Source organism: Myotis myotis, unplaced genomic scaffold (assembly GCF_014108235.1).
Source record: "Myotis myotis isolate mMyoMyo1 unplaced genomic scaffold, mMyoMyo1.p scaffold_m19_p_13, whole genome shotgun sequence".
NCBI lineage: Eukaryota > Metazoa > Chordata > Mammalia > Chiroptera > Vespertilionidae > Myotis > Myotis myotis.
The window spans coordinates 34,554,166-34,567,216 of record NW_023416317.1 but is presented as its reverse complement, the minus strand read 5'-3'; the positions used below and the strand labels follow the sequence as shown (position 1 = coordinate 34,567,216).

Here is a 13,051-nt window from a genome sequence, read left to right as displayed (position 1 = left end):
GGCGTAATTGGGAAGGAGGGAGGGAGGTCCGGAGGGAACCGTGTGGCGAGGGTCCGTGCATTTACCCCCCCCCCCCCGTTCTTGCCCCCACCCCCAGGATGTGAAGTACATGTTTGGCATCGTGGGCATCCCAGTGACCGAAATCGCCATCGCCGCCCAGCAGCTGGGCATCAGATACGTGGGGATGAGGAATGAGCAGGCGGTAAGTGCGGACGCTGGGAGCCCGGGGCACAGGGTTAATGATTAATAATAAAGGCAAATACTCGTGGCCGACCCTCGGTGCTTACGGCGATTCCAGCACGTGACCCGTGTCAATCACAACCATTTCACGGGGCAGGAACTCAGAGTCCGAGTTGACAGGTAAGAACAGTGAGGAAGACGCGGAGAGGTTAAGTAATGGGCCCGAGATGACAGCTGTTACCGCGGAGTCGGGATTTGAACCCAGGAATCCTGGGTCTGGATTCCTTGCTCTTAAGTACGGGCGCGCGCGTACAGTACGATTGAAACTTCGTGGCCCATGCGCAGAAGTCGGTATTTTGTGGAAGAGCCACACTCAAGGGGCCAAAGAGCCGCATGTGGCTCGCAAGTCGCACCCTGCACTGCAAGATGACACATCGCAGATGGCCCAGCATGATTAGAACTCAGGTGTCCTAAATCCCAGGCCAGTGCGTGTTCACCGCATCACGCCGCCACCGTTCTTAGAGGCTTATTTGGAAGCATGAGAAAAGAAGCTAGGACGTTTTGTCAGTCCAGTCCCAGTTCTTCCTCTGCCAGCTCAGCTTCACCCCTTCTCTCAGAAATGCTGGTTTCCAGATCAAGAATCTACTTCTGAGATGGGTGAGGGCATGGACACATAATGGGGGGCGGGGGTAAGGACACATATGTAATACCTTAATCAATAAAGAAATTTAAAAAAGAATCTACTTCTGCAACATCAGTCACCTAAAGCTAACTAGTCCTGCTTTCCACTCCCACTGCTGCCCTCTAACTCAGGCGCTTGCCACCTCTTTCCCAGACAGCAACCTTGATCTCCTTAAGTGGGGCCCTTCCTCTGCCCTCGGATTTGAGTTCCTGCAAAGCAGGAATCGTGGTTCATTTCTTTGTCCCCATAGTACCTGGCTTGGTTAGGGCTTTGGCATGGTGTGGCTGCTTAGTACATTTTTATTCATTGAATGACATTCCTTATCTATAAGACTTGAGAATTGTGGTGTGATTTTAAATCGTAAAACGAATAGGTCTTGAGTTTGTGTTGCTTCTACCTTCTACTTTCCTTAGTTGGAATAACATTCTATTTTTTCATCTGTGCGAGAAGATGGAGCTAATGACCTATTAATAGGACTTATATTTTACTGTTTTTCCTAGTGGAGGGATGTCTAGTTTCTTTACACAGCACATATTTATTGAGTGTGTACTGTATACCAAGTGCTGTGTTACTTACCCTTGGGAGATATAATGAAGCACTGAAGTTTAGTCTTGATCTTCAAGTTGATCACAGTCTGGGAAGGTGAGAGCAAGACAGCAAGACACACTGAAACATTTATCTAGTATAGTAACTTAGAATAGATATATGTATAATGGACAGAACACATAGAGACCAGCTCTCTGAGTAGGACAGAGAAGATTACCTGTGGAAGCAATGTTTGTTCATACTGGTCCATCAAGATAGCTTAAAGGCGTGATGGCCTGTAAGCCTGGATATGGAGACTCGGGGGAGGCTGTAGAGAGTCTCTAGTTGGAAAAGGAGTGTGGGATTTTTTCAGTAGGCACTCATAGGTGAGACTGTAAAGATTTTTACAAATAGGTGGATAACATAGTTAGATTTGTACTTTAGAAAGGTAATTTTGTGGCAGTGTAGAGTATGTATCAGAAAGGCAGCTTGAGCCCAGCTGGTGTGGGTCAGTGGTTGAGCGTCAGCCTATGAACCAGGAGATCACAGTTCGATTCCAGTGAGAGCACATGCCCAAGTTATGGGCTTGATCCCCGGTGGGGGACGTGCAGGAGGCAGCCAATCAATGATTCTCTCACATCATTGATGTTTCTCCCTCTCCCTCTCCCACTCTCCTTCTCTCTGTGCTTTGAAGTCAATAAAAAGAAAAAAAAAGAAAGGCAGATTCAAGCTTTATTAGTCCCCATAAGCTTAGTTGCAGGCCTCCTTAGGTCCCAGGTACTTTCTTGGACACTGGATATGGAGATGGACAGTTCCTGTCCTTGAAGGGCTTATAACCTAGCTGTGGAGATAGACACAAATAAGCCGTTTTATAATAATGTGGTAAGTACTGTGATTGAGATATACCCAGGGTGCTGTGGAAGTCCATGAAACGATACCCTGCTCATCCTAAGATTTCCGAGGTTTCCTGGAAGAGAGGAGGCCAAGCTGTCGTGAAGGATGAATGGACATTAACCAGCTAGGAAGGGGAGGACTGGCTCTTCTGGGGGTGATTCCTAGGTTTGGGCTTGCTTGACTGACTAGGTGGATCATCGTGCCACTGACTCAGATGCAGAATACAGAGGGAAGAGCCAATTTGAAGAGAAAAGGTAATGAGTCCCAATTTGGACATAATGAGTTTGAGATGTCTGTAGGACATTCCCAATGCATGTGCCCCTCAGTCAACCTGACTTTTTGCAGCAAAGGAAGACTTAACTAGAGAATGTGAGAACAAAAATAAAAATTACTAGGATCACGAATGAAAAAGGAGACATCACTGTGGACCAATGTGTTGAAGAAGAAATCACAATGGAAATTTTGAATTGAATGATAATGAAAAAATGCCATTGCCAGCCCAGCCAGTGCACCAAGAAGTCACCAGTTCAATTTCTGGTCAAGGCAGATGCCTGGGTTGCAGGCTACATCCCCTGCAGGCAGCCAATCCATGATGCTCTCTCATAGATGTTTCTTTCTTTCCCTTCCTCTCTCTATAAAATCAATAAAAATATATATTAAAAATGTGATACCAAACTTGTGGTAGCTAAAGCAGTTCTTAGAGGAAATAGTTTCAAATGAATCTATTAGTAAAGTAAATCAAAAACCAATGCTGTAAGTTTACATTTTAAGAAGCTAGAAAAAGAAAACCAAATTAAATCCCAAATTAAAGGAGTAAAATAATAAATAAAAGAGCAAAAATAAATGAAATAGAAAACAAATGAACAACAAAAATAATCAGTGAAGTCAAAAATTGGTTCTTTGAAAAGATTAATAAATTTGATAAATCCCTAGGAAGACTGATGAAGAATAAAAGAGAAAGAAACACAAATTACTGATATTAGGAATAAAAAAGGGCACATTTCTATTGATTCTGAAGATATTTAAGCAATTGTAAGAGGATATATTTTTTATTACCTAGGAGTTTTATTTTATACTTACTAAAATCTATTTAGACATATTTAAGCATGGATTTTTTTTTATCGCACTTGTATATACATAAAAAGGAAAATAAAAGCAGAAATTGATTAAGGTATTCCTAAAATTTCTTTTCATTTAGAGCCCTGGTCCTCTGAATCACTTTGTATACTTATACATGTATGTATTTTTTAATTGTGGTTAAAAAATCATATAAAATTTACCATCTTAACCATTATTAAATGCACGGCTCTTAACGATTTTTGAAGTGTACATTAACATTGTTTTGCAACAGCTCTCCAGAACTTTTTCTAGAGAAACTGGAACTCTGTACCCATTAAATAACTCTCATTTACCCTGCTCCCATAGCCCCTGGCAACCACCATTCTACTTTCTGTTTCTATGAATTTGACTACTTTAGATACCTCATTTAAATGGAATTATACAGTATTTGTCCTTTTGTGGCTGGATTATTTCACTTAGTATAATGTCTTCAAGGTTCATTCATGTAGCATGTGCCAGGACTTCCTTTTTTTAATTTTTATTCTCACTTAAAAAAATTATCTTTATTGTTGAAAGTATTACAGATGTCCCCTTTTTCCTCCCCATTGACCCTTTCAACTCCACTCTGGTCCCCTTCCCAGGCCTTGCCCAAATTATTGTCTGTCCATGGGCTATTCTTATATGCATATAAGTTTATTGGTTAATCTCTGCCCGCCCCCTACCCCTTCCTTCTGAAATACATCACTCTGTTGCATACTTCAATGTCTTAGGATCTTTTTTAAAAAATATATATTTTATTGATTTTTTACAGAGAGGAAGAGAGGGATAGAGAGTTAGAAACATCGATGAGAGAGACACATCGATCAGCTGCCTCCTGCACACCCCCTACTGGGGATGTGCCTGCAACCAAGGTACATGCCATTGACTGGAATCGAGCCTGGGATCCTTGAGTCCACAGGCCGATGCTCTATCCACTGAGCCAAACTGGTTAGGGCAGGATCTTTGTTCATCAGTTTATTTTATGTAAGAGGATATTATGAATAAACTAGATCATATGGGCAAATTCCTTGAAAAACAAAAACTAGATTCAGTATCTAAACCATTATTTGAAATTTACAGGTAGAACATTATTTGTTAAAATGGAAGGTTTTCCAATTCCTCCTTTACAATTAAGTTCTAGTCTCTTAATAATAAATTATTAGCCATAGCCGGTTTGACTCAGTGGATAGAGTGTTGGCCTGTGGACTGAAGGATCCTGGGTTTGATTCTGGTCAAGGGCACATACCTTGGTGGCAGGCTCGATCTCTGGCCCTGGTTGGGGCCTGTGTAGGAGGCAACCAATCAATGAGTTTCTCTCACATCGATGTTTCTCTCTCTGTCTCTCCCCCTCCCTTCCACTCTCTCTAAAAAATTCAATGGATACATATCCTTGGGTGAGGATTAACAACAACAAAAAATAAATTATTACACATGTACTTACTATAAGGATCCCAATATGCTCAAGTCCCAGTGTTTTTTCTTTGTAGGCTTGTTATGCTGCCTCTGCGGTTGGATATCTGACAGGCAGGTAAACTAAAGTCTTTGTTTTATTTCTGTTTCTTTTCAAGGCTGTCTTAATCAGAGGTTCCTTAAAAAATGCTTTATAAATGTAAAATGACAAAATGAATTATATGAAGATAACTTTTCCTTGGTGTTGTAAGCTTAGAAAGTCATCTAGGATAAAGCATTCAAATTCAATTTTAAAGAGTTGGACAGAACACTGTATTTCAGAATTACTTACAAAGATCAATTGACATTACATTTACTTGTTAAGAAAAATTTTAAAGACACTTCATTTTTCCATTCACAAATGTCATCAGCAGTCAAAATTTTACTTCTGTATGTAGTCAACGTGACTTAGCCAGATATAATAAGAGCAAAATGTGAAGAGGTTAGTGAAACACAATGTGAAGATGATAGGTACCTTATTTCTTGCACGAAGACTAGTATCTTTCTCTTGGTTTTTTTTTTCTAATTCAAAAAATATTTTAATAATTGTTTTACCAATTGTAGAAAAGACCTATATACCCTTCCTTTGAAGTCCAAGAACGTTACCATGTTTCACTGTAAGTGGTATGAATCAAGTATTGCATTTGACCTATTTTTAATAAAACAAATTGTTTTGCTTTTAGGCCGGGAGTATGCCTTGTTGTTTCTGGCCCAGGTCTCGTGCACGCCTTGGGTGGTATGGCAAATGCAAACATGAACTGTTGGTAATTAGATTGTTATTATTGAAAACATTTTCTTAAGAATGTCAGTGCATGATTTTACATATGGAGCAACTGCTGATCTGGGGTGGGAAGACTTGGAATCAAGTGCTTAAGAGAATGGCTTAGTAAAAATTAAATTAAGAGGAGTGTTAGGAAGATAGTTTTAAAACTCTCAGTAATTTGTTTATCTAGAAATAAACACTGAATACACACGTGCGCGTGCACAGGTGTGGGCAAAAGTAAGTTTACAGTTGTTTGTATGAAAAAAGACATGCAGGTTATGATTACTACAATAGCTTTATTAACTGAAAAGAATGTCACAATGGCAAAAAAAAAAAAAATCACCCAAAACCAAAACACCTACTTTTGCCCACTCCTGTATATCTGTAAATGTATTTGAATGTGTGTGTAGTTCTCTTTAAGTGAGTAATTATTTTTTAAAGATCCCAGATCAGTATGCAAGAATATATTTAATTCTTCATCTTTTCTTACATAATTGGCAAGACAGTTGAAATTAAAATTTTTATATTTCTTTGACCTTGTCCTTAGTCCCATCTCTGGTACTTTACCAGTAAGATCATGTTAAAGGGGGTTATCTTTTCATCAATTCATAAAGTATTTATTTAAAACTCATTATAAAAAAATTTATCCTCCTCTTAATCCTGAGAATAATAGGAAGGGCATAAAAATTCATTTTACATCGCCACGCCTAGAGCTTTAGCATCAGCCTCCAAAAGGGGTGGAGGAGAGAGGGGCATGGAAGAAAACCATTTACTATAAATTTCAGATTTTTCTGAAACTGAGGAAGGGTTCTCTCATAGCAGGTTATTTCCTAAGTCTTTTAATCTACAGTTTTTAAGGGAAAATTTAATCCTCATTCTATATCTCTATTTTTTAATATTCATTGAGTGTTTAGTATTCATTGGCCACTCTGCTGAGTATTTTACAATTTGAATTTCAGGCCCTTGATTGTGATTGGTGGTTCCTCTGAAAGATGTCAGGAAACAATGGGAGCCTTCCAGGAGTTTCCTCAGGTACCCACCTCTAAGATTTTCCTCTCGAGTTTAGTTACACAATTATACACTTTTAAGATTTGTGGAGAAGAATATTGTATGTCAACTATAATTTTAAATTAAAAAATGCAAAAAGATTTATGGAGAAGAAATAAAGTCCTGTTTACAAAATAAACAATTCAAATGAAAGAGAGTTACCTGAGGTAATTTAAAGGTAAAATTCCTGAACTATAAGACAATTTCAATGTGGATATTACGAAAGCTTAGGCTCTGCTTAGGAGCAGTCTTCTAAGAAATACACCTTTTCAACAGGCTTTTAAACTAAACATAGGTTCTCCAAAGAGTTAAGAAAATATAGGAATAAAAATTGTTTTTGCATTATGCCTCTCAGACTTTGGGGAAGTAAAATGTTGAGAGGAAAAATCCTACTCAAATAACTACCAGTAGACTCTGGATAAGTTTATTTTTATTTTGGAGGGCTAAAGGGAAGTATTTGAAAATTTTTAAAAACTTGAAAGAATTTGTCAATGAATGCTACAGTTTTAAGAATTGTTGTAGAAAGCAAATAGGTGAGAGTGAATGATAATTAGCACTTAAGATATGAATATATTTGAGCATTTATAGCACAAAGTTAAAACCATTAGACAAAATGTGTTGGTAAATTAGGAATCGTGAGAACTTCAAAATATGAACATATAATTTTGAATATGATTTAAACTAGATCTTGATATAAGTTAATGAAAATGTTATATTTTTATACTCTTGAAAGGGAATTGCAATGGTAGATAAGGGCAACAGTTTTTTAGAAGATGCTGATATATGTATTTGAAAAATAAGTAGAGCAGATATTTATGTAAAAGGAAATTTAAAGTTACTACAAAAACTTTGTAGATGAAAAAAATAAAAGCAGAAGATAATATCCATTACAAATATTTTCCCCAAAAAGGAAAATAATAGAAGTTTATTAGATGAAATTAAGAGTTTGGAAAAAAAGATCCAAATATCTATTTCTTGTGGAAATACTTAAAACGAACCAACATGATTATGAACAGACTGAAAGTTGGAGAGTAATCTTAATTCTATCACACTTGTGGGACTAAGATTACCAATCATTCTGTAGATTTCATACCAAGTGTCAAGAGAAACAGTTTCTGTATAATACTTCAGAGTACATTAAACAGTGAAAAATTAACACTGCTGAATTTATATGACCCAAACAGCATACCAACTAAATTGAATATTCCTTGTTGTGGAATTTCTGGGTCCAAGGATATACTCATTTTAATTTTTATAAGACATTGTCAACTTCCCTTGCCATTTATACTCTGACCAGCAATGAGTGCCTGGTGCTTTCCTTTGCTATGGTAGATGCTGTGTATTATATAAGTTTTTATTTTTGCAAATGAAAATGGTGTCTTGTTTGATTTGCTTCCTGAATCATAATGAGGCAGAAATTTGATTGTGCTTTGCATAGGCTATTAAGAAATAGTCCAGGTAATGCATAGTCTCCATCTTGCCTCGGAACATGAAAGTAATGACAACATTTTGTTTTCCTTCAGAAGAGTAATGTGATCTGTGAACTGAATTTTAAGTGTTTTTCTTTTTGCATATAGGTTGAAGCTTGTAGATTATATAGCAAGTTCTCTGTCCGGCCGAGCAGCGTAGAAGCTATTCCATCTATTATCGAAAAGGTACAGTATTTAATTACAAGCCCTCCAAGTCAACTGGTTTTTCTCAGGCGCTCATATCTGTGTTATTTTTATTCTCCATTGAATGAGTAATAATTTGGAACATATTCACATAGTTAAAAATGATATTGTTAAAGAGCTGTATACATTTTAATATTTACTGCCACTATATTTAATTATAGAAACAGATAAAATAAGTCACTTTTGAAAAACAAACTTTTTCCTATACTTTAGTTTTTTTAATTATGGAAAAGTAAAAAAAAAAAAAAAAAAAAAAAAAAAGATATAATAGAATCCTGAGTGCCCTTTCTCTTATGCTATTGCAAGATTGTTTTTGAAAATTAGTACTCATGCATATAAAACCATCTCTTAGTTGGTTAAACAGCATATTATAATTTTAGTTTACCAACTTAATTTATATGTGAAGTTACATTTGAGCTTTTTCAATACCATGTGTTATAGAAATCATTTGACACATGTTACAACATCACAGTCTCTGCAAACTGCCAAGTCATATGATTAGGAAGCAGGTGAAAGTGCATGTTATGGATATTTGGCCGACAGAGCCTAGTAGATAATTTCTAAGACTAAAGTGAAATAGAATGCCAATTTTAACGGTCTAAGTGAATATTCACTTCCTTATCTTTCTCCTTTTAAACAAAAATCTCTTTCAAAATACAATTGATCCTTGAACAACATGGGTTTGAATTGTGCCAGTCCACTTGTATGCAGATTTTTTTCAATAAATACTGTACAGTACTATAAATGTATTTTTCCTTCTTTATGATTTTCCTAATATATTTTTTTGGTTACTTTTTGAATACAAAAATATGTGTCAATTGACTGTTTATGTTATTGATAAGGTCAACAGTAAGCTATTTAGTAATTAAGTTTTGGGAGAGTCAAAAATTATACTTTTTTATTGCATGGGGGACCGGGGTCTCAACCCCCATATTATTTAAGGGTCAACTGTATATAAAATTAATAGAGGCTACTTCAAATTTAATTAAAATGGTTTATTTCTCCAACTAAGGATATCCAGAAAAATTAAAACTGTTTATTTCACAATTTTAAGTTATCTTTGAGTAAAATATAATAATAAGGATTGAGATTTTTAAAACATTTTCTTCTATTTGTAATAAATTTAGGCTGTAAGAAGCAGTATTTATGGTCGTCCAGGTGCTTGCTATATTGACATACCTGCAGATTTTGTGAACCTCCAGGTCAATGTGAATTCTATAAAGTGAGTAATAGTTATGCTAGGTTTTTTTCTTAATTGTATTATATGCTTATAATGCTTACCTTGAAAGAAATTTACTTCGCAGTTTATAAGTTAATCTTCTTTTTAAAAAATATTTTTATTGATTTCAGAAAGGAAGGGAGAGGCAGAGAAAGATAGAAATATCAATGATGAGAGAGAATCATCAGCTACCTCCTGCATACCCCATGCTGGGGATCGAGCCTGCAACCCAGCATGTGCCCTGACGGAATTGAACCATGACCTCCTGGTTCATAGGCCAACATTCAACCACTGAGCCATGCCAGCTGGCATAAGTTAATCTTCATTTATCTTAGCTTTTAATGATTTAGTAATTAAGCTGAATCCTAGTCAAAGGGCTTCTCTTAATTAAAATGGTATTATTTAGTAATTATTTTGGAGGTTAATTACTAAATAAAATACTTGGAGCTTATTTGAAATTATTCTTACAGTACCCATAGATAATACAATTATTTTGGGGTTTAATTACTAAATAAAGTACTTGGAACTTATTTGAAATTATTCTTACAGTACCCATAGATAATACAATTATTTTGGGGGTTAATTACTAAATAAAGTACTTGGAACTTATTTGAAATTATTCTTACAGTACCCATAGATAATACATTCTCATTAATGTAGTATAGTCACTTAGAGTCGTTATAGTATAAACCAAGAGATGAGGAGACAGTTGAAAATTATTAGAACTCAACATTAAAAATTTTAGTCTGTTTCAGTTATTTAAAAATATTTCAACATCAAATGTTTATTACTTAAATAAACACTGAGTGAACAGGAAGTGTAAAATATTTTTCATTGGCATCTAAGTCACCCCTGGTACACTTGGGTATGTGTACTTGGGTTAATGACTTGCCCTGGGTACCACTTAGTACATTCCTGCTACCATGGACCAAGTGGCCTCCTAGTGACCAAGAGAGAAAGTGGGCATTTCTGTACACTCAGAGGTTTCTAATTGGGAGATTCAGAGCAAAAGGACATCTATTCTGCATAATACCTGAGCGTGATATTCAAAATAATATTGGGCAGGGGAAGGAGAGATGAGTCTCAGGTAACTTAACTCTGTAAGCTTTCTTTAAAAAATCTGTAAAGATTTGAATGTCCTTTTTTAAAATTTTTGTATTATAATGCCCAAGTGTTGAACATTATGGTGTTTATTAATCAGAATAAGTGAAATAAAACACTGAGGACTTGATGTCCAGAATTATTTAACTATACTGTTTTAATATTTATTTTACTAATATATATTATGCTACTGAAATCTTGACTTACACAGTGAGTGGAAATATAGTAACGTAGTTAAAAGCATGGACTTTGGAGACAGAGAGACCTAGTTCAATCCAGTCTCTGACCCCTGGGCAAATTACCTTACTTTCTGAATTTTTTCCCCCCAATGGTGCAGATAATAGTAATACCTAACCTCATTGTTTTGAAATTTAAGTGAGAATAAATGGCACACAGTAGGTATATTTAATAATATTAGCTTTTAGGATGTTTTTACTATTACTACAACTACTACTACAATGTAAAGCCATTAACTCAAATTTCCTGTCAGCTTGTTTGACTATTAGATGATACTAGTGAATAACTGTTAATTTACTAGATGTGGTAAGGATATTATGTCTACATAGGAGAAAGTATCTTTTATAGCTGTATGGGGAAGTTTTTAGTATTGATGCCTATAATTTACTTTAAAATGGTTCAGGAAAAGAAATCTTTATATGCATGTTTGGGTGTGTACGTGTGAAGCAACTGTGGTAAAATGATAGTAGTTACTGAGTCTACATGCTGGGAATATGGAATTTATTGTACTGTTTTTTCTTTTTATATATTTTATATTTTCACAATACATTTATAAGTTTGTCTCTTTTAATTAACAGAACTCTTTATTTCCAGGTACGTGGAGTGCTGCATGCCACCTCCTATTAGTATGGCTGAAACATCTGCTGTACAAATGGCAGCATCTGTTATTAGGAATGCCAAACAGCCCCTTCTTATCATCGGGAAAGGTAGCATTGAGTAGAACTCTAAATCTTGCTGGTTTTCGAAAGAATGCTGATTCTGTATTAAGAAGTTGTCTTCATTATTAACATCTACTTTAATGTTTGAAATTGGAATAAGAGTTCTCTTCATCCAATATAGCATTACTTATTAGTTCTGAAATCATAGAATTGTTGTAGAATGCCTATTCTTGTCCTTTGAAGGGAATATCACCTATTTGGTCTTATGAGTAAAAATGCGTTTTTTTCATTGTAAAATTTTTGTTGTTGTTAGTCCTCACTAGAGGATATTTTTCCATTGATTTTTTTAGAGAGAGTGGAAGTGAGGGAGAGAGGCAGAGAGAGAAACATGGATGTTTGAGAGACACATTGATTGGTTGCCTCCCGTATGCTGATTGGGGCTGGGCATCAGGCCTGCAACCAAGGTACATGCCCTTGACTGGAATCGAACCTGGGACCCTTCAGTCTGAGCGCCAACACTCTACCTACTGAGCCAAACCACCAGGGCATAAAAAAAATTTTAATAGAAAATTTTGGAAACTCTAAAATATTAGAAATCCCTTCATTCAAAAACATACATTTTTAATAAGTAGTGCTTTTCTATTGCTTTTTGGATTGTATATTTTATATATTGTGATCATATTCTACTTAAGTCATTTAACACTATAACATTTTTTTCATGGTCTTAATTTTCCTCCCCTAAATTTAATTTTTAATGTCTACTTATGTATATACTAACACTTTACTGGCAAATATTTAAATCTTTGCCAGTTTCTGTTTGTTGTTTAGAATAGCTGTGACAAGCATGTTTGTGCATAAAACTTTTTCCATATTTAGAGTATAAGACAGATTCCCAGAAAGAAAATTAATTAAGTTAAAAGATATTCATATTTTAAGACTTTTGGTGCATATTGTCAAATTGCTTTCTCCTAAGGTATTGTACCAATTTATACTCCTTTCAGCAGTCTATTACAGTATCCATTCTATGTTCTAGAACTGAGCAGGCTATAAATTACATATGACCATATTAGTTAATTGTCAACTACTAAGGAACTAACTACATAGAAACTAAAAATTACTTTAATGGAAATGGTGGACAACATAAAAAAATTGAAGTCAGAGCTGAGTTGAATGCAGCTATATGAGGTAATAGCTCTCTGATCTTGGCAAATAAGTGCTTTGAGTCTCAAGTACCTTGTAAAAAAAGATATTAACTATCTCAGCTGTATTGTTATAATTAAATAACACAACAAATAGAAAAAATTAAGTGGGTGTTAGTTTTCATTCTTCCTCTAACCAATATTCATGAGTGATGATAAGGCCGGGAGTATAGAAAACATTTTTGAGGTAAACAGAGAAATAATGGTCCCCCTACCTATAGGGAAATAGACCTGGTAACCAATATGCAGTATACTCTTAAATGGTGTGTGTAGAGGTGAGGTGGCTTCTCAAGGGAAGCAATAGTTGGCTCATGGAGTTACTTGG

General features: G+C 35.6%; 1 protein-coding gene across 4 annotated transcripts in view; it reads left to right on the top strand.

Moving 5' to 3' along the window:
* HACL1 (2-hydroxyacyl-CoA lyase 1) overlaps positions 1 to 13,051 on the top strand; it is a 48,814-nt gene that overhangs the window by 233 nt on the left and 35,530 nt on the right. For 3 of the 4 annotated variants that reach the window (XM_036332663.1, XM_036332664.1, XM_036332665.1), the window contains exons 2-8: positions 98 to 202; positions 4,867 to 4,907; positions 5,512 to 5,592; positions 6,551 to 6,623; positions 8,216 to 8,293; positions 9,439 to 9,533; positions 11,463 to 11,575. In XM_036332663.1, the coding sequence (XP_036188556.1) occupies positions 98 to 202; positions 4,867 to 4,907; positions 5,512 to 5,592; positions 6,551 to 6,623; positions 8,216 to 8,293; positions 9,439 to 9,533; positions 11,463 to 11,575 (586 nt within the window). Of the gene's footprint in view, positions 1 to 97; positions 203 to 4,866; positions 4,908 to 5,511; positions 5,593 to 6,550; positions 6,624 to 8,215; positions 8,294 to 9,438; positions 9,534 to 11,462; positions 11,576 to 13,051 lie in introns of those variants that run through there. The other variant, XM_036332666.1, reaches the window with a different exon arrangement.